Raw genomic sequence first — 26,376 nt, 5'->3', positions numbered from 1 at the left:
GGTCCTTGGCACACGAGGCAGGTACATTAGAAGGTTTATGACCAATACTTGCTGAATGACTGAGGTGAGGCCTAAATGAATTGTGGATTGCTAAGTATGGAAAAGTTGGGGCTGGCCCAGGTTTTCTGAGTCCCAGGCCGGGCCTGTGGCCAGCTTGTCCTGCCTCGGCTGCTTTGGCCCGGGGACAGAACATCAATTATTTCATACTCTTTCCAAGAACTCACATCCCCCTTCTTAGGCAGTGGCTCGGAATGGCACGCGGCAGCAGCCTGGGCCTACCTGCTCACGGAAAGCTGAGGCTTTAGAGACATGCTCTGACACAGTACTACAATGCAGTGATGCTATCTACCCAGGTATAATGCAGGCTTGCCTCGGGGTCCTGGTTCCTAGGAGCGTCTTCTAGGTACTGGCTGGTCCTTCTGAACACACGGTCTCTGTGGTGGTTAGGTCCTTTAGGGAGTGTCATTATCTGTCTCTTACTGCCCAGAGTAGGGACAGAAAAGATGGCTAAGGATTGGGATGATCCCTCTTGGCATCTAGAGAAAGAAACATGGCAACGAGGTCATCTTCTCTGATGGTTTTAGACCTGCAGCTTCTGAACTGTAATTGTTCTTGAACTCACGAAAAGCTGAGACTGAAATGAAGGTGAGTCTCCTTGGAGGCCTAGCTGCTCCTCTAACTTGTGATTCTGGCATCTGTCCCTGCTCATCCATTTGTTGGATGAGCCAATTGGGTCTTAGGGTTTGCTGCACGGCAGGCATCTGCCTTCAGAGAAGAAGCCCATGCATAAACTCAAGGACATGTTGGCCTATTCAGGAGGACTCCAATAAAGGGAATTAGAAGATGAAACACAAAATAGTTGATGACCAACCACCATCACGGAGGGTGGAAAGGACCTGGTGAACTCAGACAGAACTACATCAAGAAGTCAACGCTGAAGAACTGGGAAGCACATTTTATAATGTAATTTGCCCCTCCTCCATTGCAACATCAGTCATGGTATGAGGAAAAGTGGTGTTGATTTCAACAAACAATGGCAACAACAGTGAATGTTATCTTCTGAGCAGAATAAAGGCATTCCATACGCAAGGCAAACTTCAGGACTCCCATATTGAGCTGCTGGTCGGTGAAGGTGGGCGTGGCCTCCAACGTAACCCTTCTAGTCCAGCCTGACTGTAGCCTTGTGGCTTACATACCCAACCTCCTCCTCTGTCTTGCTGAACTGGCACCTATCCTCAAACAACCCGAAAATAGACGCACATCTCCTGAGCTGGCCAACTGGACAGCCCTTGGAAGTAGGCCAGTCATGCTGGCATTGATCTCTACAAACTTCCTAAGAGCTATGGGTGAAATTCTGTGTTCTAGCATGTGCTTCCAAGGACATGATTCACACTCGCTCAAGGGAGGAGCCAGCATGGCTTGATGTGGCCGAAAGGTGCAGAGGGGCCCCAGACTAGGCCCTGGAGGCCACTCATGCCTATAGTTGCTACCTTCTGGGCAAGTCCCTCTCTGATCACCAGTGGATGCCATGACTCCCTGCAGCCCGACAGTCATACCCATCAGTATATCGTCAGTGAGTAATAGAGACTGATGCACAGTGAGAATTCAGTAGGTTGGTTGAGTAAACTCTAGAATATCCATGACAACCTTGCTCCTGACCAGTCTTCAAAAGGGAAGATGACAAACTTGGAAGTTGTTTTTAACTGCAGGTGAACATGCCCCTCTGAGAGGGTGTGTGAGCATGTGCGGAGTTGACCATGCCATCATTCAAGGGCTACACTGGACTGAAGTCCCTCTCCCTCCTGTAACTGATCTCCCACTTCATTACTCTTGCTAAGACCCATGCTACTACTCTCGCACTGGAGACCCCTATGTCACACACTGTCTAGTCTATCTGGAAGGCAGCCCAGCAAACAGCAGACTCCACTGCTAAATGTACTTGCCCACAGTTGATAGCTCTGGCCCTACAAGTCCCCCAGTGAAGTTTCTTGGTCCCACGGTTTTGGCTAGGGTTAAACACAGGGTCTCTGGGCATTCTAGCTGGCCAATACATTGAAAGACTGGGCTCTAAAGAGATGCACACAAATCCATTCTAAAAGCAGGAAATGAACCTGGACTCCTTCAGGGGAAGGCATGTTTGAAAACAGAAGGACTCCAGGCATGGGCTCATTGCTTTCCAAGCTAAGCACCCTGCAGGCTCTGATGTGGAGGAGGGCCTGCCCTCTGACCCACCTAGAACAGTCTGGTGTTTGCTGTTCTGCACAGGCTGTGGAGGGGGCAGAGGGGACTATTAAAGACAATTACGCAGACTAGCTTTGAGTGTTTGTGTTTAACAAACAGCTTTGAGTTCTAATTTTCTGCAAAACACATACTGCAGGTACAATTTGTACTCATTACTGTATATTGGGAAAGTTATTAAAAACACTCAAACTTGGTTGAGACTTCCTATGGCATCGTCCCTGGATTTTAATTGGTTTTTATCTAGTTCTGCAAAAGATCTCTTTAAGGCCAATCAAAGTCCCTGGCTCGACTGTCTTGCCAGCCAAAAGACAGGGAGAAACCATTATATTGTATAAGTCTACCTCCATCCAAACACCAACAGCCTGGAAAGTCCACCAAGAGTCCATCAGGAGACCAGGTATAGGATGGACACGATTACCAGATGACAAAAAAAAATCAGTGTTTCATAACTAAGGGTTAAATTTTAATCTCTGAGGTTTGCAAAGCTGCTACTAGCAGTCTCCTTAAAATTTAATATACCTCGTTAATGCTTCCTTGCAAACACTGAAGGATTTTTATGATTATAATCATGTGTTACAGCACCTAGTACTGTTTCTAAGCAGCATACTAATCAGCTTAATGAGATATTACTGCACTTTTTGTTGACTAAAGCAAAATCTCTTTTATTGTTCTAAAGCCTGTCCTTTACTTTATTTTTTCCCAAAACATTATCTTGTTTTATTATGTACCAGTAAATATCATGGTATTGGCTCTGGGTTTTTTTTTTCCTTTGGCCAAATCATAAAATGATCTCTTTCATCTTAGACTATTGAGTGTACTAAATATAGTAGACAGAAAAGAAAGTGCCCTGTTGGTCTTTCAGTGAAAGCCACTCTGCTCTAAGGCAAACTTTGGGCTGAACCAACAGGTAGAGGAACTTTGTGAAGGGAAAAGAGAATTCGTGGAACACGCAGAGCCTTGATATGTTATTAGGTGTTGAAAATAGTAAAATATTAATAATTGAAATGTGAATGAATAATTGCAGTCTGTAAATAGAAAAAACAAGGAAGACGGTCCATTTTCAAAACAAATTGGAGGACACTGCCATATTGCATAATTGGCATTTAATAATTCATCTTTTTATTATTGTTTTTGACTATAATTCCTTAGCATTACTATGGGTAGGTAAGTCAGGAAATGCAAACGTCCGCCCCTCCCCCACCTAACCCAACTGATGCTATTGCTTGTTCCAGCCACTGTACCTGGCACAAAACTAAACTCTGCTTTTATTTCTAGGGATGGAAGAAGCGAGTCTGTGCCTTGGAGTGTCCTCGACGGCACCGGAAGCTGAGCCTCATCTGAGCGGCCCAGTCCTCAATGGCCAGTATGCCATGAGCCAGAAGTTGCACCAGATCACTTCCCAGCTCAGCCATGCCTTTCCTGAGTTGCACCCGCGGCCCAACCCAGAGGAGAAGACACCTGCGGCCCTTGAGGAGAAGGCCCACGTGCCCATGAGCGGACAGTCCATGGGCAGCCAAATGGCACTGCTGGCCAACCAGCTGGGCCGTGATGTAGACAACAGCCTCAATGGGCGTGTGGATCTGCAGCAGTTCCTCAATGGGCAGAACCTAGGAATCATGTCTCAGATGAGTGACATTGAGGATGATGCCCGAAAGAACCGGAAGTATCCGTGTCCCCTGTGTGGCAAGCGTTTCCGGTTCAATAGCATCCTCTCCCTGCACATGCGCACTCACACCGGTGAGAAGCCATTCAAGTGCCCCTACTGCGACCACCGCGCGGCCCAAAAAGGAAACCTCAAGATCCACCTGCGGACCCACAAGCTGGGCAACTTGGGGAAGGGGCGCGGGCGGGTACGTGAGGAGAACCGTCTGCTGCACGAGCTGGAGGAGAGGGCCATCCTGCGGGACAAGCAAATGAAGGGCAGCCTGCTGCAGCCAAGGTCTGATCTCAAGCCCTTGGCACATGCCCAGCAGGCCCCGTTGGCCACCTGCAACTTGGCCTTGCCTCCCAACCATAGCGTGCCCGATGTAGCCCACCCGGCACCTTCCCCCAAGCCGGCCAATTTGCAGGAGGATTCGGTGACCCCGGCTGCGGGCTTCCGATGCACCTTTTGCAAAGGCAAATTCAAGAAGCGAGAAGAGCTGGATCGCCACATCCGCATTTTGCATAAGCCCTACAAGTGCACACTGTGTGACTTTGCCGCCTCCCAGGAGGAGGAGCTCATCAGTCACGTGGAGAAGGCCCATATCACTGCGGAGTCTGCCCAGGGCCAGGGCCCCAATGGTGGGGGAGAGCAGTCAGCAAACGAGTTCCGCTGTGAGGTATGTGGCCAGGTGTTCAGCCAGGCCTGGTTCCTGAAGGGCCACATGCGCAAGCACAAAGACTCTTTTGAGCACTGCTGCCAGATATGTGGGCGGCGCTTCAAAGAGCCTTGGTTCCTGAAGAATCACATGAAGGTCCACCTCAACAAGCTATCGGTGAAGAACAAATCCCCCACTGAGCCTGAGGTGGCGGTGCCCATGGGTGGCCTGTCCCAGGAGGCCCATGCCAACCTATACTCTAGGTACCTCTCCTGCCTGCAGAGTGGCTTTATGGCCCCAGACAAAGCCAGTCTGAATGAGCCCTCTCAGCTCTATGGCAAGGGGGAGCTCCCGGCCAAGGAGAAGGAGGTTCTGGGAAAGCTACTGTCTCCCATTTCCAGTATGGCTCACAGTGTCCCCGAGGGGGACAAGCACTCCCTCCTGGGCTGCCTCAACCTCGTGCCACCACTGAAATCCAGCTGCATCGAGCGGTTGCAGGCAGCTGCCAAAGCTGCAGAAATGGACCCTGTGAATAGCTATCAGGCCTGGCAGCTCATGGCCAGGGGCATGGCCATGGAACACGGCTTCTTATCTAAAGAGCATCAGCTCTCGCGCAACCACGAAGACCCTTTGGCAAACACCGGAGTTCTGTTTGATAAGGAGAAGCGGGAGTACGTGTTAGTGGGAGCAGATGGCTCCAAGCAGAAAATGCCTGCTGATTTGGTTCACAGCACTAAAGTGGGCAATCAGAGAGACCTGCCAAATAAGCTCGACCCTCTAGAAGGCAGTCGGGAATTTTTGTCACATGGGCTCAACCAGACGCTAGACTACAACCTGCAGGGTCCTGGGAACATGAAAGAGAAACCCACTGAGTGCCCGGATTGTGGACGGGTTTTCCGAACCTACCACCAGGTGGTCGTGCATTCTCGAGTCCACAAGCGGGACCGCAAGAGCGATGAGGACGCTCTGCACGTGGGTGTGGGCCTGGAGGAGAGGCGAGGCTCAGGCAGCGACCAGGAGTCCCAGTCAGTGAGCCGCTCCACCACACCTGGCTCCTCTAACGTGACTGAGGAGAGTGGGGCCGGAGGTGGCCTGTCGCAGACCGGAAGCGCCCAAGAGGATAGTCCACACCCCTCTTCACCATCTTCCTCAGGTAGGTTGGCAAGAGGAAAGGGGATTAGTAGAAGGACCCTGCCTCCTGCCCTAAACTGCTTGGTTCTCTGCACACTGACCTCAGGCCTTAAGATGGTACTGCAGTTAGAGTAGCTGGACCAAAAAATGTGGCAGGCTGGAGGCTAGATGATGTCTGTTTCCTTCAGGGTGATGCCCCACTCCAAAGACAGGGCTGTCCTTTCGACCTTGAACCATGGCTATCAGCAAAAGGCAGCTGAACCTCATCCCCCGTGGTAAGGAGGGTAGCATGCTTTTTGATGGGCTCAGTTTGCCCTTCCCCACTGCTGTTCAGTTCCATTTATAGTCTAGCCTGGTTCTTAGCTTTGTCTCTGGAACCCAGGAGCTGATGCTTGGCTCCAGACGTGGAGGGTAACCATTCCTAACTAACCCTGTAACTTTTTCCACACAAACCTTTCTTTTGAAAGTTCTCTCCCAGCCTTCCTTCTCTACATCCTGTCCCATTCTGAAATTCCAGCCTGGCCCACCTGCCCCGAAAGCCACAGCACTTTTCCTCTGATTGTTTTAGCCAAGCACACAGAGGTTTGAAAACACAGATGTACGCCTGCGCGCCTTCCACTGCGCCCGCCGCGTTTCACGGGCGATACAGTTCTAGGGTCTAAAATAGCAAAGCAGAAAAATCTGTCATCAAAAATGTCTATGAAATGCTGAAGCATCCTAGCCCTGTTTCGGGGGGAGGGGGAGAAAATAAATGGAAGGAAGGAAAAATAAATATACTAGTCTAAGATGTCTAAATTAAAATCGCTACCTAAGAGCAGGTAAGAGGTTGCCTTCATCTGTATTTCCAAAGTCCCTTTACTAATGGATAGTAAATTGAAAGTTATATCTCCAGCCCTTTATAAAGAAAGCACCTTGCTAATACTGTAATCATTCTACTGCCTAACAACAGAGGAAATCATGCCATAACAAATACCCTGTTACTAATGGCAACATTGATTTCTGCAATCAGCCATTAAGTCTGGAAAATGAAAGACAGTTTGAGGCACCTCGAGGCATCGCGTTGCCCACTGTTAAAGATGTGGCAGTGTGTTGCTAAGGGTCATTTTTTAAAAAGTTCTCTCTCTCTCTCTCTCTCTCTCTCTCTCTCTCGTGTGTGTGTGTGTGTGTGTGTGTGTGTGTGTGTGTGTGTGTGTGTGTGCCTGTGTGTTCTGTTATTTGGCTGTTATTTCTGTTGCAGAGGCGATTCACTGCTGTAGTTACTAGCTAGATGCCATTACATTTTGTTGATGTTCTCTCACTTCAGCTGCAATTTCTTCTAGAACAAAATTAGAACTAGAATAAAGTGTGTGTGTGTGCACGCGCATGTGTATGTGTGCGGGTGCTCACTCACGAGTGTGTGTGCCGGCTTATTACAAGCCGGTAAAGAATGGTTAATACACATAAATCTGAACTACACATTCCAGAGATTCCGATAGCACTTAATGCTGCTGCTTAAATACCCATGAAACACACTGTCTGCTCGTGGAGTCCTGGACTCGCTGGCGATTTATTACTGACGAGATGCTTCGTGAGAGTCTAACAAGGATGTGAGGACCACAGGAGGATGAGGTCACACTGCAGGGAGGGGCCTTGTCTGTGAGGGAAGTTGTGAAGCTGTCCGGCCTGTCTGTCACTGGAGGGCAGCTCTGTCAGGATGGGTTGGTTAGCTCCAGGCATCTCTCCCCTCTCTCCAGGGACTCTTTCCAAGCTTTTGGAAAGGGGCCTCTTCCACTGTTGTGTACTCCAGTGTTGCGTCAGGGGCAGAGATCAGGAAGCAGACTGGATTCCCTAAGTTTCTGGAGCGACACCGACAGAATCCATTCCCTCTCCCAGACCTGCTGAAGCAAGAGGGCCTTATAGCATAAAATCGAATACCAAATGTTCGGCTCTATTAAGGACCTGTTTACTATGTTTTTATCACCTTCTGGCCAAGTGATAGCCAGCTGCTTGCTGCTTCCCCATCTCCAAACACTCTATTGGAAGAAAAAGCAAACCCCAGACTTATTTATTTATTGTTAAGAGAAGCAACCTTGGTCAAAAGCGAATCATACTTGGGCTGGCATTAGCTCTCCACTTTATTTTCCTTGGTGAAGGATTTACAGTGAATGCTGATTCTTTCATTTGGGGCTTGACTTCTTTGTTTTTCTTCATATTCAAATCAGACCCTTTCATAATTTCCCGAGTAAGTGGGGAAATGGATGGCGTGCCCACTCTGCTGCTCAAATCAGCTGTGTGTCTGAGGACATTCAGGTCTGGCTGGGATTTCGGATTCTCCACCGAATCTGGTCCATTTTCCCTCTGTCTAACAAGTGTGACTCGTGTAAAGTGCGGTTCAAAGACGAATTTAAATAAAACTCTTGACACAATGGTATTTTTATTGTTACCTGTTAGAAACCTGCAAGGTGAAGGGGAGGGGGAAATATAAGCCCTTAAGTAAAGAAAAAAAAAGTACTTATTAAGGCTTCTATTAAGAAATAACTGCAAAACACGGCCTTACAAATTTCTCAGAGTGCATAACAATGTCACAAAACTTCATTTGCATGGCTTGATTCTTTTTTTTGTTGAAAACTGGGTCAGTAGGGCCTGAGAAACTATTTTTTCAGATCTTAACCAATGAATTCTTCTTTATAAATCGCTGCTCTTAACATGATAGTAGTTTTGAATTCATCATAAAAAAAAAAAAACCTTTTTAGCAGAGCCTCTTAGAATAGATCTCTAGAAGAAGGCTTACAATGAGTGGCAGAGACGTCCTTTGTTATCTGATGTAATTCTTTGCAAAGGAGGATTGGGAACCGAGTGGCTGTTTAAAAATGTCTTGCTTAGACCGAGACGAAGAAGGGGTCAAGTTTGCAATCAAACAGTTATTGCCGAGATGGGCGACTGTCACTGGCTAGGCTAATGTGGGATGCAGCTGTTTGTTATGTGAGCAAAAGAATGTTTGAATCAGTGAACATGTGAAAATGATTCCAGTGAACCAGAAAATGTGTTTGTTCTTTTGCCTCTCCAAACTGCTGGGAACCGAGCGTAAGATCAACCGCGAGAACCAGGACCTCTGACAGGCAGAGGGGTCATATTTTCTAACAGGAAAGCAAGCGGCAGGACTTGCCACACAGATCAGCCACCCCCCCCCCATCTCCCTTTGTTGTTTTTGTTTGTTTGTTTGTTGTTTGATTCATTTATTATTTCACACCATAGTCCATGTCGTTTGCTTCTGTGTGCAATGCAAAGCGAAACTATTTGGAGAGCGTCAGCTTATAAATTTTACTCTTTTATGACATTTAAAAAGCAGGGCCCACTGTTGTGATGCCTCCTGGTTCTCTGGCTTGCCTGCAAAGGCTCTGATGGCATTAATCTCCGCATCTTTCCCTAAAACCTCCTCTCAAGCCACCGCTGTATCCTCGCTTCTGCTCTGAGTCAGAAAACAACTGAAGTTCTGTTTCTTCAGATTTTGCTTTGGAAATCATGCTTAGTATAATTAAAACTTAATGTACTAAGAAACGATACTGTTCATTATATCCAACAGGGCAGTTACCTTCTGAATCCCCCATCATTTTGGAGAGGGGATAATTGAAGTGTTGATGGTGGGAAGGGGGTAATTGAATGCATTGACCCTCCGTTCATTAAATAAAGTCAGCAAAGTTGCATGATCAATGGAAGCCAGGGAGGGAGAGATACAAAGATGGAAATATCGTTAACCCCTACTTCTTCTGCTCTAGCATTTTGAGTTGGACAAGGATTATTTGATCAGCTGGGCTAAAAGCCTTGGGGGTCGGTCTGCTTTTGTTGCTAGAATGCATTCCTGAGATGCTGGGTCTCCATCCCGCCTAGACCCATTGACCACTGCATCAAAGGCCTTTATCCACACCTCCCTGCAATACATTGGTGATAGTGATATGATAGATTTCTTCCTTTCCCACCTTCTTCTCTCTTGTGATTCACCTCCCTGCCCCCATTCAAGATAACCACTGCCTATTCCATACAAACAAACCCAAGCACTCAAAAGATGTTTTTAAGAACAAAAAGGAAAGAAAAAACTCAGTCTGAGGATTAAGGTCTCCCTCCCCTTTTCTTTCTTTCTTTTCTTTTAAAAAATTTTTTCCTTTTTTTCTTTTTTTTCTTTCTTTCTTTTTTTTTTTTTTTTTGCTTGTGCATTCCAATTGTTCTTAAAATATTTGGCAATGTCAATTAGTAACTGAGCAGAGTTAGCTGATGAACACAATTTTCCAGTAGACTGAGCACCCTATTGTTGCCGAGCGAACAGCAGATTTCTGAGGTCATTATCATTCGCTGGTTGCTTGGCCCAGCTGCTTCCTGCTGCAAAAGCCAAACTTTATACTGGAGCTCGGGGATGGCTGCAGCAACAGGGGGCTGGGAGGGGGGGAGAGCGGAGCTGGCTGCAGAGCCAGGGCCAGTCATTAGCAGCAGAGGAAACAGAAAGCAAAAGTTGAGAGGCCATTCCAGGAAAACTGCGAGGGGATCAGGCTCTGCCACCTTTGTCACCACGTTCTACCTCCAGGAGGGGAGCTAAAGGGTGCCCCCCAAGGCATGGCGGCAACTGACCTCTTGTAGGTCCCAACTTTGGGGGAACAATTGTTCCATTTATAAACTGCCTTAAGAATGTTTAGCCCATGGGAGAGCATGGGTGCCACTCCCTCATAGATAGATGAGACACTTTCGTTTTCCATTTTAAAAAGTCATTTGTAGATGCCTTTAGAAACTTGAAGATGAGTAAGCTCATGGATGGCAGGCAGGAAGCAGCGCTGTGTCATTTTGCAAAGGGACCTTTGAACGGGAGGTAGGATGAAATTCCCTGAATAATAAAATTTCATACAAGGGGCTCACTCCTATGCCCGTCAGCTTCTTCTTTTCCTCCACCCTGACTCCGGACCCCCACCCCAACCCCAGATTCATGGATTTGAAAAGCTGCACTATTTTTTTTTTAAAGCTCAGCTGTTAAAGCTGTACACCATATGCAGCCCTTCCGTCCCCGCCGTGGGAGCATGTGCAGGCGGCCACTGTGTTTGTGGAGATTTACGGAGGCCCAGCCTGTGTGTGCCGAAGCAGTGCCCAGGCAGACGCTGGCCAAGGTCCTTCCTCCAAAGTTGATGATTTGGTGGCCTCCTGCCTGGATGGATCCACTGGTTGAGACTCCTGGGGAATGTCAGAGAGGCCAAGAGTCAGAGGCCTGGGCATCCTCCCTTAGCCTTTAGCTCATGGTCCTGAGGTGGTCCACTTTCCTGGAGCAGCTTATGATGTCAGCTGACAGTCACTCACTGGCTGTCACTTCATCTCCTTTCTCCCATGGGAGCCCAATGCTTCCCAATATTTCGTTTTGGAATCAGCTTCCCATCCCAAGGTGGATTCTCATCGCTTTGTGTTTAGCAGCAACTATTTGCAAACAATATGGTGACACTCAGGGGCTTCTGTTGTCACACTTGGCCCCCTCGAATGGGGACTGTAAGCCCTGCTTCCTTTGAGGCTGCATGCTGGCTGTCCCTTAGCAACCCAGCCAGAGAAAAATGCCCTTAGCTCTGACAGTCTTCCCATCGGAAGTATGGCAGAAGAGATTCTGGAGGCCTTCAGCCTCCTCTACACTCTTTACAGTTTGTGGACACCATTTGGGGTACAGCTGATTAGATTCTAGGCCTATGCTTGCTCGAAGCCCAGCCAATGTTCAGATGATGGGCTCAGTTTACCAGTATGCAGACTGGGCGCCCTGTGGTGATCCCCTCTCTCCCCCCTGGTGTGCTCCAGCCCATGGATATGTGAGACACCCAAGGTGCTCCACGGTGCTCACCCAATTGAGCAATCAATGGTCACAAGTAAAACACGGAAGAGCAAAGGGCAGGTGACAGTGGAGGAAAGGATTAAACGGTTAGCTTGGAAAAAACGAGCACAGTTAAGTTTGTCCAGACGCAGGCATAGGAAGAATTGCCTTTTACCCATTCGCGGTTGTCTTTAGGTCGGTAGGAAATTCCACCCACCAGGTTGACTTTACCTGTGCTGAACTGGTGCAGCGTCTGTGTACAGGGTCCTTGGGGGGGTCCTCCTGCTCACCCCACCCTGGTCTTCATCAGGTAGCCTATCCTTTGAATCCCTTCTTTGGGTTGCTTTGCACCTTGCATACAAGAAATACATTTTCTTCTGGAAAGGAAGGCTGGAATGTACCTTAATTTACCCCTTGGAGGCCCAAATTTCATGTGACCTTTGGGAAGCTTGGGAGCAAGGCTAAATTTTGAGTCCTCAGTTTTACTATGGAATATTCCACCAATTCCAGACTCTAGACTCCCCAGGATATTTGGGGATCTCAAGATGAAAAATGTAGAATCCATTGAGAACTCAACTTTTTTTTGTGGGGGTGGGGTGGGCGGAGGGGAGGGAGACGGAGTTTCTCTGTGTAGCCCTGACTGTCCTGGAACCAGCTCTGTAGAATGGGCTAGACTCGAACTCAGAGATCCACCTGCTTCCGCCTACTGAGTGATGAGATTACAGTCACGTGCCAACACCACCCGGCTAGAACGCAACATTCTTGGTGCCACTTTGTAGGAGCAGTGTGTCCTGCGAAGTCAGTGAAGATTTTTGACTGTGGAGCTATATGTAAGCGTTGAGGGTAAGAGTTTGAAATACTCCTGGAGATGGACTGTCAGCTCTGGGCACTCACCTAACTAATGGTGACAGCACTGAAACTTGTGCCATCTGTAAACCTGGGGTCTCCTGGTCACCCTCCCAGGACCTCACCACCCATGTGGGTATCCAACAGGCATTTCCCACCCTTGTTGACACGCTAAGCATGGCCTGGAAGGAAAATGGCTGGCAGTGACTAGAGAGTACACAGAAGAGCCCTCCAAGATGAATGGATTGAGGAGGGTGGGCAGGCAGGTGGTGGGGGCTTTGATCTCCCCAGGAATGATCGTGGCTGCAGCTGAGAGGAGCTGAGGGTCTCCCTTGCCTTTTTCTGGCAGGATGGGATGGTGGCAACATTTACTTAAGCTGTGGAGTCTGGCACAGCCGCATCTAGGCGCCATCTGGAAGGCCCTTCTCAGAAAGCCACAGACCCTCCCCGCGGAGCTCAGAGGAGCAGCACTTGGGTAGAATTGGGGGATTTTTTTTCCTTGGGCATATCTTGAGCATCCAAGCACCTGAGTAGGCTGAGGCCCCTCCTCTGGGACTCGCATAGCTAAAGTGCGGGCTTTCCCTCTGCACTGCCCTGGTTAATTCTAGAGACAGATCAGGCTTAAGTTGGCTTTGTCAGGGGACCACTTACTGTCCCGGCTGCCTCTCCACTTGTTTATTTGATGTTGTAGGTTACTTCTTGCCTTTGCTCAATTGTTCTAGCTAAGTATAGAGACACCTTGGAAAAACAAGGCCCATTAATGTAGTGGAAGGATGCCTTTCTTTAAATTCCCTGGGGAGGCAGGATCTAGAATTCAGTGGCTAGGCTCATGACAAATAGGGTCAAAGTATACAGATTTGATACCACTCTTGACCCGATTTGCATCTTCAAAGGAAACACTAGTGTCCTAAAGCAATGAGTGTCTAAACTTTGTCTGTAGCTACCTGGTGGGTGGCTGGGGCTTCACCAGGAGCTGTGCTGAAATCAAGGGGAGCTGTCTGGGTGCAATTCAGCTGGCATTCTGTTTGCATTTTCCTTACCAAGAGAAAGTGAGGGTTTAGCTTCTTGTGGGACCCTTGGGGCTCTTGTGTGACATGTGACATGTGTCTGAGAGAAGTGAGAGACACAGCACAAGCTGACTCCTTGGCTCTGCTGCCCACCACTACACGTGGCAGGGGTGGGGCAGGTGGGAGGGGCTTCCCCCTGAAGATGAAGAGCGCTGGAGAAGAGAGTGTTCTCTCCAGTGAGCGTCCTAAGGAAGTGTGACATGGGTGGCCTTGGTTATAGTACCTTGTCACATGCTTCCAAGGATCTGGGCCATTTTTCACAATCCTTGTGAGGCAGTGCATCTGCCTGAGAAATCCTGCTTCCTTGCGACAGGTCTAGGATAGTCCACAGAGGGAAGCATTCAGTCTCTCATAGAGGTGTCTCATACAAATGGAATCCTGGTTGACACTCCACCCATTTTTTTTCCCTTGTGTCCAGACTCAGGTTCAAAGCCATCAGATGCATAAGGAAGCAGGGCCCCATCACAGTGTTACCCTTATTAAAGCGGCATGTAGGCAGTGTGTTGGCACTCTAAGCTCGGTGGCCCTTGAGTGTGGTGTGCCGCTTCCCTCTGCTTCCCCTGTCATCCTGAGAAGCACGTTGGAGCTTTTCCAACTTGCCCATTGGTGAGCTCAGTATCAAAGTGGACAGTGGTCGCTCTCCTTGAAGAACAAGTCAGATATAGTGTTGTCTTTATCAGTAAAAATATTTAAGATTTTGATAAAGCTGCTTTGTCTTGTTTGTTCGTTTGTTTATTATCCATAATGGTGGAAATGATCTTCCATCTGGACCATGTCGTGATATCATAATCCCAGGTGAGGGAGGAGTCTTGGCCTGGTTTGTGCCATTCGAAGCCAGGTCTGAACCCTCTGAAATGGCCTTGCTCTGGAGTGAGGGAGGCCGCTGCCCTAGGCTGCTCTTCCACCCATTCGTTCATTTATAGAGCATGTGCCCGTGTTCAGTCATTAATTCATCTGTTTACTTAGGGGAGGATGAAGCACTAAGTAGGTTCTGGATGCTGAGCAATATATATTGGGGATGCAAAGGTGAGGAAAGAGGGAGCAATTGTAGCCCACAGAGGCTCACACACAGTCTAGGATCTGTCAAATGATGTGGATCGAGGTGGACATCTGGAAGACAGGTGTCATTGCTCCAGGACTTTCCTGCTGTCCTGTTTGTGCCCTTACATCCTAAAGGGTTAAGGAGTTACCTAAGTGACTATTTATTTTAATAGGCCAATCTGGTCTTGAACGCTCCATCCTCCTGCCTCACCTCCTGAGTGCTGGGCTTACAGGTGTGCATCTCCTCGTCTGGCTGCCAGCAACTTACTGAGCAGAGAGGAATAGCTCGTTCCCTCTGTAGAGCCTAACCAGTCTTGGTGATGCCAGTAGCAGGCAGAAATGAAATATTAGTTACCTCTGTCCTTATTCTCATGGCATATCCAACAGAAGCAACTTAAGGGGAGAGAGTCTTATTTACCCTGAAGCCGGGTTCAGAAGGTATAGCGCATCATAGCAGGGAAGGTATGGTGGGTGAAGTGACTTGGTCCTTGGCTAAGGAAGCTTGCTATGCTGGCTTCTCACATAATACTGAACATGTGGGGGTTCTGGCCAGAAGTGAGGCTGGACAGAAACTTTTAAGGCTCTCCTCCAGCATCGTCTTTACCAGCAAGACTTCAGTTCCTAAAGGTTCTACAACCACCCAGAACTCCATCACTGCTTGGGTACCAAGCTGGAGGGACATTCCACATTGAAATCACAGCACACTGACTTGCCCCTAGCTGTGGTCCTCTCTCCTTGGCCATAAAGCACACCCACAGGAAGGTACTGGAAGAGAGTCTGGTTTCCGAGGAAGCCTCTTGAAAGGCAGGGAGTGGAAAGCAGGAGAAGCACAGGTCTCAGAGGAGCTGGGCACCTTGGCAGGGCTGCCTTGACATGGTTTTTTTTTTGAGTGAGCATCACAGAAAGGCTGGTGTGTCTACACGTGGGACAGAGAGGAGGCTCTGAAACTTGTCTCTTAGTCTCTGTCCACACTGTCATTTTCGCCACTGACTCATGAGCCGGGCAACTGGCAGACTGTGCACTGCCTGCGAACCTGTCACTGGGATCCTAAGTAAGAGCCCCTGAGTAATGGCATGACTTCATACTGGGATGTATGCTTGCTGGCACTAGCTTTGTCCATTTGACTCACACTGACCTTTCTTTACCTAGAAACTGTGCACACCTGATCACAGGGACTCGGGTGAGTTCTGGGCCAGAGGATGTGGCCTGTATAACACCCCTGTGGCAGGCTAGCAGAAGGCACTGTTGTGGTGGATGATGTTGTCCTTCTGTGGGGGCAGGAACTACACAAGGACTCATAGGTGACCTGTGCAAACAGACACTATCTGCAGTTTCTGTTCCTTGGCGCTTTTTCTTCTCATGAAATGCAACATCACAGGCCTGACTGGAGTCAGAGTCAAATACACTGTTTTTCTTTTGTTCCTCTTCCTCCTCCTCCTTCCCCTCCTCCTCCTCTTCCTCCTCTTCCTTTTTCTTCTTGTTCTTGATTTTCTTCTTCTTCTCCTCCTCCTCCTCCTCTTCTTCCTCCTCCTTTTTCTTCTTTCTCTTCTTGTTCTTCTTCCTCTTCTTCCTCCTCTTCCTCTTCCTCCTTTTTCCTCTTGTTCATCTTCTTCTTCTTCTTCCTCTTCCTCTTCCTCCTCCTCCTCCTTTTTGTTCTTGTTCATCTTCCTCCTCCTTTTCTTCCTCTTCCTCTTCCTCCTCCTCCTCCTCCTTCTTCTTCCTCTTCTTCCTCTTCTTTTTCTTCTTCTAACATTTAAGAACCATTTTGGGATAGCCAAATGGTTCAGTGGGTAAAGGTGCTTGCAGCCAAGCATGTAAGCATGAGTTCTGTTTCTAGAACCCACATGGTGGAAGGAGAAAACTGATCTTTGCAAGCTGTCCTCTGATCTCTGTATATTCACAGAGGTTCACAAACACACACACACACACACACACACACACACACACACACACACACACAAGAAACTGGATGTGGTAGCATATGCTTTTAAACCCAGCTTTCAGCAAAGCCAGCCCGGTTTACATAACAAAACCCCCAAACAATAATACAACAACAAAGGAAAAGAAAAGACAGTAGTTCACAGCAGAAGCTCACAGTTCACCTTGAAACTAGCCCTGGTCCTAGTTCCAGCCATGTTGCTGGGCTGCTAGAACAGCACTCTTCCTGCTTCTGTGGACTTCACTTTGGAGTTGGGTTGGGTAGTGGTAAAGAGTGAGATCCCTTCCAGTGTTCATGTTCTCAGGTCTCCTATCTTCTTCCACTGCTTCTTTCCCTCCCCAGCACCATTGGAATGATTTGAACATGAACCGGACTACCATATCCTGTGTGTGTGTGTGTGTGTGTGTGTGTGTGTGTGTGTGTGTGTGTGTGAGAGAGAGAGAGAGAGAGAGTGGGGGGCGGGGTGGGGGAGTTGCCAGCTAGTGGGTTGTGAGTGATTGGATTCTGAAGGCTCTGATTTTTAACCCTCTGTGGATTCATATCACACTGGGATTGGTGAGAGGTGTGTCAAGAATTCTTTCCCTGGGTAAATGTAAATAGTGTCTCCCTGCTCCTTATACCGTCCATGTGACAAACCAAAGTGCAATTCTACCTAAGTTCACCCTGGAGAACTGTGTGTTTGTCTGGCTTCATTTCCAGAGCATGAAGGAGGAGTCACTCACAGAAGCATGGGTGACACCAAAGCAGTCCCACTGGGGAAAGTCTTTGCTTGGCATTAAAGATGGCTTCCCCATAGTCATGCAGAGGTAGAGACCCTCTGCAATTAACTTTCCTTGATCTGTATTCTCTAGTACCTCCTGAGGCCCTGAGGTCAAAGGCACTTAGTACAGAATCATATACAAAAGGCTGGGAGGGGTGACTGGAAACTCAAGTGAGGGCTCAATGACCCTCCAATACAGTCTTTAAGGGAGTGCCACAGCCCCATATGTTTGATGGGCTTTTCAAGTAAGCACAGCTGATGTGTTAGAAGTGACAGTTATTGCTAGGAGGAACATTTTCTACAGCAAGAAGTGGCATAGGTAAGAGGTAGAGCCTGATTTCATGAAGGTTACTAGAGGTGTGTCCTTGCAGTTACCTCTTGCTAGGGCTTCTTCCTGCACATCCCCTTTCTCTGACGTCTGGCTTCTGTTATGTAAACCATGGTTTCCTACCATGCTCTCTCTCCATGCTGGGCTGAACTCTCTGAGCTATCTTGAGCCAAAAGAAACAATTCCTCCCTTTGGTTATTTATGTCAGGTAGTTGGTCATCATGAAGGAAAGTCTGTTCCCATCCCAGAAGTCACCCTGGCCATAGTGTAACTCCACAGGGCTCATCTTCTGTTGGGCTCAGTAGAGGACCAGGTTTTCAAGCCTCAAGTCTCAGTTTTCAAGTGTTATAGATCTGAAGTTTGTTTTTATTTATTTTGGGCTGTATGTGTGGAGAAGTTGAGACAGAGTCTTGCCATGTAACCCAAGTTGACCTCTAGCTTGAACCTCCTGAGTGCTGGGATTACAGCTGTGTGCCACCACATCTGGGTTCTTTGCATTGATGTTTGCGTCTGAACCCCATTAGGTCATCTGTGCTTGATGAGCAGGGGTTTGAGTAGACACCTTCTGTCTCCTTTCCTGTCAGATCCTCTCCATCTCCCTGTCCTCCAGCATACCTGGAGGTAGAGCTCTACAGCTGCAGAGGCCCCATTTCAACCTGCGTGGCTGTAGGATGTTCTCGAATGTGAGGCCTATCTCACTGGCTCTGAGGAGTTCTGTGACCCAGCAAGGGCTCCTCAGCTCCTTGTGTTCCTTGTCAACACAGGCATGATGGTGGCACTTGTCTGTCCATGCACAGCATAGACTGATCATAAGAAAGCATTTCCTTGAATGGAGTCTTGCGATTGCGATTCAGCTGATGGATTTTTGTGATTTACACAGCACCAGAAGACTGGCCTTGCTGATTGAAGCTCACTGGTTCTGGTTGACATTAGCCTGTGATGCTGGGTAAATAGTGGTTCTGGTTAAGACAAAGTGGAGTTAACATCCGCAGTGGTCCTTAGGCACTGCCTCCCTCTCCTAACAACAAACAGGCTGCCAGAACTCAAACTTTATACCCATGTACTGCCTATCAGAAGAATACTCATTTCTAGGGGCCTAGTAGCATCTTTTAAGATGATTACTTTAAAAAGTGTGTGTATATGTATGTCTGCGTTGAGGTAATGAATATTAGTACAGTGCCTACAGAGACCAGAGGAAGGCACTGGAGATGGCCACAGAATACGTTGTTTGTAGCCAGTTTGTAGGGCCCATTGGGTGGTTGAGGTAGAGATCTTTCAAGCAAAGGGCGAGGCCTGATGGCTTTCCTCCTCTCCATGTGAAAACAGTGTATGATCCCGGATGCTCACCTGCCTTAGGTCAAAGGTCATGCAGGGGTGCTGCTTTAGGCTCAAGAGGAGCCCAAGTGTTCCTTGCCCCGGGGGAGGTGGCCTGCTTTTAAGGAAGCTTTTGTCCACATTAGGGCAAGTAGTGTCCCAAAGCCTGGAGCTGGGGGGTGAGGCTGTGTGCAGATGGAGGCTCTGGGAGGTTGAACTGCATCACAGAGCTGTGGGGTGGCAGAGCCTCTCACAAGGCTGTGTAGCTCAGCAGAAGGCAGAAGCAGCTCCGCTTGAGATTCCTGGTAGAGCAGGCGGCAGGGAGACTGGAGGATGCCGCTTCCCTTGAGTGCTTCTATGGGGTTGTCTCCTGTCTTCTGAGAATGAAGTAAAGAGAGAAGGTGGCTGGTGTGGGCTCTGCTCAGTCCCGGCTGTCTGGGAGCCAGTTTTAAGCTCCACACTTAGACCTGAAGCCATTCCCCAAGCCCCCAACCCAGCTGAAGGCTACAAGCTCAGTGTGTTTCTCATGGCTCAATACAGGGATAGAGAAAGGGGGTACAGCCCCTCCAAGGCTACAGGACCACGACCCAGCGGACTTCTGGTTGTCTACCTGGTGTGAGGTTACAAAAGCCTCAATTTCCCCATGGAGTCCAATGCTAGGGTCCCTTGTTGGAATCCTTTACATACCCTTTGTGTCAGTGTGTGGGTGGTGAGAGACAGTGAGTGACTCAAAGACAGGATAATGCTCACATCAGCCCTGTCTGGAAGTCAGCTCTCTGCTGCTCCAGTCCTTTCTGAAGAAGGGAACCCCACTGGCAGGTAGATGGGAAGAGAAAGGAGGAAGCTCTAATCCTCCTAGTGGGGTCAACCCCATCCTCTGAGGTGTAAATTAGGAGGGCCGGCTCATCTGGGAATGCTTCCAGAGGAGGGGCGGGAGCCTTTGTTGTCTTGCTAGCCTCCTGGCACTGTGGGCTGAACCAAGCAACCATTTCACACTGGCAGCACTAACCTAGAACACTCTAGGCTGTCCCTGGCCTTCGCCTTCTCTATGTTACTATCAGGTCCAGAGTCAGGGCTCTTCTTTTGGGGTGAGAGTGGATTTAGTATGGTGGGTTTGGGAAGATGATGAACTTATTCCTTCTCTGTGAGTGTGTGTGTGTGTGTGTGTGTGTGTGTGTGTGTGTGTGTGTGTGTGTATTGATTGGGCTGAGTATACATTTTGAGGTAGTACTATGATACATATATGTAGGTTGGCTTAACTCCGGGTCCCTGTACTTGTGTTGAGTGTTTAAGTGTGTATTGGGTTATATGTCTCGGGAGGAAAGGTACATGTGTAAGGAAGGCTCACACACTGGTGTGTACTGTAAATATTACTGTGGCTCTGTGACTGTCATGGTGTGTGTTAGGAGTATGAATGTGTTAGCCTGATCCATGGAGTAAGAACCATGTTTGTTTATACATGGTGTTCATATAAAGGGTGTATGTGTTGATATGGTATGTGGCTGTGTTTGTTGGCACAGGTGTATGTTGTAGGCTGGGTTGGGTGACTGCATTGGTATGTAATTGTGCTTCATACAGACATGCTTAGTGGAGTATGTGGATCTGTCCCTGTGTGCCTGTCTGACGTGTAGGTTGCATGATGGTTTCTCATTAGGAAGGTAGGCTTGGCATTTTAATGAACTACATCAATCCTTTCTTTAAGGAAGGATAAGTCTGCACCAGGCTCTGTCACTTTTCAGATGGTCACCATGGCAGGATGAGGTCATCACTGTCCCAGACAGGAGAAACACACAAATACCGAAGCCTTACCTCCAGAGCCATGCCCTGTGCCCATCTGAGACCTGCAGAGACTCCTATGCACCTGGAGACACCATGCACGCTCAGCTGAGGGCATAGTATCCCCCCCCCATTGCTATCTGAGGTGCCAGGTGCAGGTGCCCTGCATCCCTGCATCCCTGCATCCCTGCACCCCTGCACCCCTGCACCCCTGCACCCCTGATGTGCAGAAGAGGCAAAGGCCTACACTGAGCTTTCTCAGCCCCACAAAGTGGCTCTGCAGCACCTTTACATTCAGATGGCTAAGGTCCAGGGCCACAGCGGCTGGTGTGGGCACAGCCCTGGGGATGTGAAACATGAGCCTTGGGAACTCATTAAAAGCCTGGGCCTTCAGAATGGTGTCTTGGTCTCGCCCAGTGGTTCTCAAAGCCTGGGTCACAACCCCTTAGGGGTCAAATGATCTTTTCACAGGGATCCCTTATCAGATATCCTGCATATCAGATATTTACATTATAATTTAGAACAGTAGCAAAAGTACAATTATGGAATAGCAACGAAAATAATTTTATGAGTGACAGTCAATACGACACAAAGAACTGTATTACAGGGTTGCAGCATTAGGAAGGCTGAGCAGCACTGTTCTAACCAGATCTTGGGGCCTGGGTTACTAAGGGTCAAAATTGAGATGCTCTGTGCTCACAACACAGGCCCTTAGAAACATCTATTTTCCAGACTCAGAATGAAATGTCTGTCCTGGGACAGAATGTGGAGGGTCAGGGCCACCATGCACTGGACAAAGGCTTTCTGGAGGTCTCATGGAACACATAGACAGCCAAGCAGCCCTGATTCTGCTGGAGTTTGATGATTCTGGGCCATGGGGATACACTGTTATTTGGCACACAGAGAAGAGAACAAACACTACCATTTCCGACAGACTGGAAGCTGGCAGGTGAGTGTGGAGGCCGTAGGTAGCAGCAATGGCAGAGGAGGGAGGTGCTGATTCGGGCAAGGCAGATCCCTCCACGTCACCTTCTCTTGTCTGAGCTCTCTGCTGAGAAAACCGTGCTCTCTGGGCACTCAGAGTGAACTGTGAAAGCTAGGGGTTCTCCCAGAGGTGAGATGGAACATACTAGAATTCCTAGAGATGGTGCTGATCCAGAGCATAGGAGCTGTCAGGAAGCTAGTGAGGAGTGACTCGGCCAGGCTCTGGAGCAGTCACTTGAACCATAGCCTTCCTAGCCTAGGACCCTGTGGTACTTCCCCGCTCTGGTTTGTGGGATCAGGTCTATGGTGATGAAGCCCCATCAACACTTGTTACCCTGTCACTCTGCTGAAGTCCCTTCACTGGCTCCGTCACTTAAAATTTTCCCCATGGTGGGCCTTCCAACTGACTGCCTCTCTAGTATACATAATTTTTTTTCTTTCTCACTCTTTTCTTTCTTAAACAGGGCCTCCCTTTATAGCCTGGGATAGGAAGGACTTGCCATCCTCCTGCCTCTTGAGTGATGGGATTCTAGGTGTGTGCCTCTATGCCCCTGGTGTCCTGAGGTGGAGGTTAAGAGCAGATGGGAACCCCAGACACTATAGGCGTTTCAGAAAAGAAACTTCAGTGTCCCACCACCCCTGCTTTTGTTTGCTGTGTGGGAAACAGAACCCCAGCCCTCGCACATGTCACATGTCACGTGTCACGTGTCAAGACAAGTGCTCTGCTGTCGAGCTTCTGTTCCAGGCCTTGGGCTTTTCATCCTCCTGTGTCTCCTCTCTGATTCTAGGATTACTGGTAGGCTTGCCTACCCCCAGGGCTGCTTCCTTAGTGGCAGTTCACTGTGATGCTCCTAATTTTTCCTGTGCGATTTAGAAATAGAATCCCAGTCTGGATCAATGGTGAGACCAAACATAGAGGAGGACGTGATGATCTGGCTGGGGGACACAGTGACAGCCAGCAGGTAGAGCTATACCCTACAGCTGGAATGAGGGAGAGAAAAGACCCAACAGGAAGGTGCAGTGTCAGTGGTGCTCACAGACCAAGCAGCTAGTTGACCAAGATCAAGAGCTGATGTTGGTACGCACTGTGGACTGACAGCCACACTAGACACACGTGTATTCCTTCCTAGTCTAGTTTTGGTCTGCTGCTGTGATAAAATCGCCCGACCAAAAGCAACTTGGAGAGAAAAGGGTTTGTTTCAGCTTATACGTCCAGGCTATCACCAAGGGAAGTCAGGACAGAAACTCAAGCAGAAAACGTGGAGGGACATTGCTTACTCTGGCTGACTTACAAGCTCATGTTCAGCTAGCTTTCTTAGCCAGCCCAGAACCATGTGCATAGGGATGGTGTCGCCCACAGTGGATTGAACCCTCCCACTTCATTCATCAATCAGCACAATTTCTTACAGTCATGGCCACTGAGACATATGATCTGGGCAATTCCTCTTCCCATAAGACTATAGGTTGTGTCAAGTTGACAATCAAAACCAACCAGCACACATTCCCACTACCCACATTTCTTTAACATAGGAAAGGCATCTATCTATACCAAGCCATGAGTACCAGCTGCCAAAGTCCACTTACAAGCTCTATGAGAGCTGGGGGTTTCTTCATGAAGGCAGCAGAGGCAGATGGCAGGTAGCTAGGCAATGAGGTCCATTATGCAGTCATGCAAACAGGCAGTGAGTACTGGGGGACAGAGTGAAGCAGGATTTTGGTGGCCTTGGGTACCAAACTTTCCTCTATCTTGCCAGAGACAGGCGGTGAACACTGAGATCAATGGGAGGTGGGGGGTTGGGGGGACACAGAGAGCTTGGCTTGTGCTAACAGTGTGGAAGAAGACAGATTCATTAAGTGTCAGCTGAGGATTTAGTGAGGCCATAAATAGGCTTACAATGCTCATAAAGAGGAGGTGCCTGTGGGCCTCCTAGGACACCTCCCTGTCCCAATACCTGATTGATTCGGGTCTTGTGATTATTAACCCAGGTCTTGTTGGATTATTATCAGGTCCCCTGACACCTCTAGAGCATCCCCTAACGCATGCTTAGGGTGATGAGCCCCATGCCAATGACCATCATTGACCCCTGGAGGGTAGAAAGGGACAGCTTGCTGAGGAGAGCCAGGACTACCTGGGGCCATGTGGGAAACACCCGTGGGGGCAGAGGATGTTGGTAACATCACAGGTTTCTGCAGAAGCCCCGTGGAGCATTTGCTTAAGACCAAGCAGGAGTCCACCTGGGATCAGCCAGAGTTGTGAATGGCCAGTTGTGTTTGGAGAAAGCAGTTAGAACCAAGCAGCACCAAGACTATAATTTTACTACTTTATTTGTCATGTGTAAAATGAGCCCATCCATGCTGGTCTGACTGTGAGGCTCTGTGGCTGGAATGCTTGCTTCAGACAGGGCCCTCCTGTGCCTCTGCTGTCCACTGGGGCTCAGCCTCGTACCTGTGGCAGCCCAGATCCTGTGCAGCAACATCATTGCAGCTAAGAGGGTGCAGCTGCCAAGCACCTTCTCCTCACTGCTACTCACCCAGCTGTTTAGAAAAGGAGAGAGTCTTTCTAATCAGCCATATGGCGTGCAGTTTTATTTGCCTTGGTAAGTTAAAATGCGCATTACTGGTCAGCATCCTGCATGCAAATTTTGACATTGCATTCCAGGAGTAACTCGCAGAAGCAGGGCGGCTGCAGGTTGGATCTGTGTAATTACATTGCTTTACCGGCTTGTAACACTGCCATCCCTAACTACTCTTGGTATCTCACCGCGACGGCTGCCCGGGGATATTGCTTCGCGACGCCTGTAGCCGGAGAAAGATTATGTAAACACGGCGTGCGATCTCCAAAGTGAGTAATGAAGTTGGGTACTTGTTGCAGAAATTAATAAATGGCTGGTTTACACGTGACAGAGGAGTCTCCTGTGTGCTCACCAAGTCACCGGTATGGTGATGGATAAGTGCAGTACCAGCCGTGGTCGACGGGGGAAATCCATCCTCGGCTGGATTGAGAGCATCACATGGACACTTCTGGTTCAGGCCCTTAGCTTTCCACTTGACAAATAGGAACTCATCCTGCATACATCTCTCTCCTCCTCTTGTTTGCCAGTCTTTGCCCACGCTGCAAGGGACAGCCTGTCAGCCAGGCCAGTGCTATCCCAGGATTCAGGACAGTGTTCTCCGTGGCCCTACACCAACACTGTTAGCCCTTGTCTCCCTTGGGAGGACACGCATAAGCTGAGATCTCAACATCTTCAAATCAGGATAAGCCGGGCAGAGGAACGGGGCTCAGTGACCCCAAGAAGCAGAAGAGTCCCCATTATCTTGGCCCCGCATGCCACAAAGCTCAGGCTAGGGGACTTGCTTGGTTTCTCCGATAATGCAGTGCAGGAGAACCACCGAGAACAGCTCCATCCACCCTAGAGGCTTTCCCGGGTCCTGAACTTTCGACTGCAGTATGCTCCATTTCCTGTTCATATTCCCGACTGCCCTTACACTGTCTGCGAGTGTGCTCTGACACACGGTGCTCCGTTTGCACATGGTCATCCTTCACTCTATTCTCTAGTACTGCGGATGGACCCAGGGTCCCATGAGTGCAGGTGCCCAACTGCTACGTCCTAGCCCTCCCCCCACGGGAAGCTTTTGTTTTGGTACAGTCTCACTAAGTTGCTCAGCTTGACTTTGATGTCAGTCTGGAGCTCAGGTTGGCTTAGAACTTGTCATATTCTTGCCTCAGCTTGGGACTCCAGGGATGCAATCACCGTTAAGACCAGCCTAGACATATTTTAATAAAATGAAATTGTGTGTGTGTGTGTGTGTGTGTGTGTATGTGTGTGTGTGTGTATGTGTGTGTGTGTAAGTGACAGGTTATAGTATGGCTGTCCTATGAGCTACATGCAGGGCTCTGAACCGTGTGTGGGTTCTGGCCCCCTAAAGCTTTCTTTTGCTGTAGACTAGTGGTTCTCAACCTTCCTAATGCTTCAACCCTTGGATATGTTTCCTCACGTTGTGGTGACCGCCCCTGTGTGTTATGGATTGTAAATATCTGATGGGTGGAGACACACAGGTTGAGAACCACTGCTCTAGACCTGTCTTCCCTGGAAGTTTCTGGAGTACCCACATCCCAGACAATGGCCTGACTTGGTTCCTTGTGAGCACTGCGGTTCTTGTCCCGCTCCATCTGTTCAGAGCACTGACCCGAAGACATCTCCCAGGGCCCCTGCAGCCAAGCACTAAAGTAGTTTGAGTTTTCTTCCTGCCCATGTTGGTTTGCATCAATGAAGGCTGGTACTTGAGAGTCAGAGTCAGAGGGAGGACAAACAAGGGCCACTTCTCAGTCACTTCTGTATCTATAATCTGTCATTAGCAATGTCCAGTGGGTAGTGGCCAGGAGTCTAGCACGGGATTCAGTTAGTGTGTCATAGCCTCTCTTCCTTCTCTTCATTTGTCTTTGTCTTCCCTGTCATTTCCAAAGCCAGTTTCAGCTTCCTGCTGGTTAGCCCCTCCCATCCTTCCTTCCCTCCACAACTCACGGCTTCCTTTTCTTCCCTTCTTCTCCCTTTTACTCTCTTCTCCTTTCCTTCTCTCCTCTCTAAACGGCTTCAATTCTGTAGCTTCTTTTTTCAAATCACTGATAGGACTCAAAAATAATCTTATGGTGTGTGTGTGTGTGTGTTGCATGCGTGCACATGTGTGCATTTATGCATGTGAGTATGGACATGCAGTGCCATGGTGTGCATGTGGAGGTCAGAGGACAGTTTCTACCTTGTTGAGACAGACTCTCTCCCTTTGTGATGCTGTGTATCCCAGGTTAGCTGGTCTGTTAGCATTGCTTTCCCATAGGAACACTGGG

General features: G+C 48.7%; 1 protein-coding gene across 14 annotated transcripts in view; it reads left to right on the top strand.

Annotated features, from left to right (window-relative positions):
• Window positions 1-26,376, top strand: part of Zfp536 (zinc finger protein 536) — a 456,017-nt gene that overhangs the window by 200,532 nt on the left and 229,109 nt on the right. For all 14 annotated transcript variants that reach the window (XM_017322241.2, XM_017322250.2, XM_017322245.2 and 11 more), the window contains one exon: window positions 3,517-5,694. In XM_017322241.2, coding sequence (XP_017177730.1) covers window positions 3,519-5,694 — 2,176 coding nt within the window. In that variant the 5' untranslated portion in view covers window positions 3,517-3,518. The remainder of the gene's footprint in view (window positions 1-3,516; window positions 5,695-26,376) is intronic.

The sequence above is a fragment of the Mus musculus genome, chromosome 7, assembly GCF_000001635.26.
Source record: "Mus musculus strain C57BL/6J chromosome 7, GRCm38.p6 C57BL/6J".
Taxonomy (NCBI): Eukaryota; Metazoa; Chordata; class Mammalia; order Rodentia; family Muridae; genus Mus; species Mus musculus.
The sequence above is the reverse complement of the archived record's forward strand: the minus strand, read 5'-3'. Positions and strand labels throughout refer to the sequence as shown.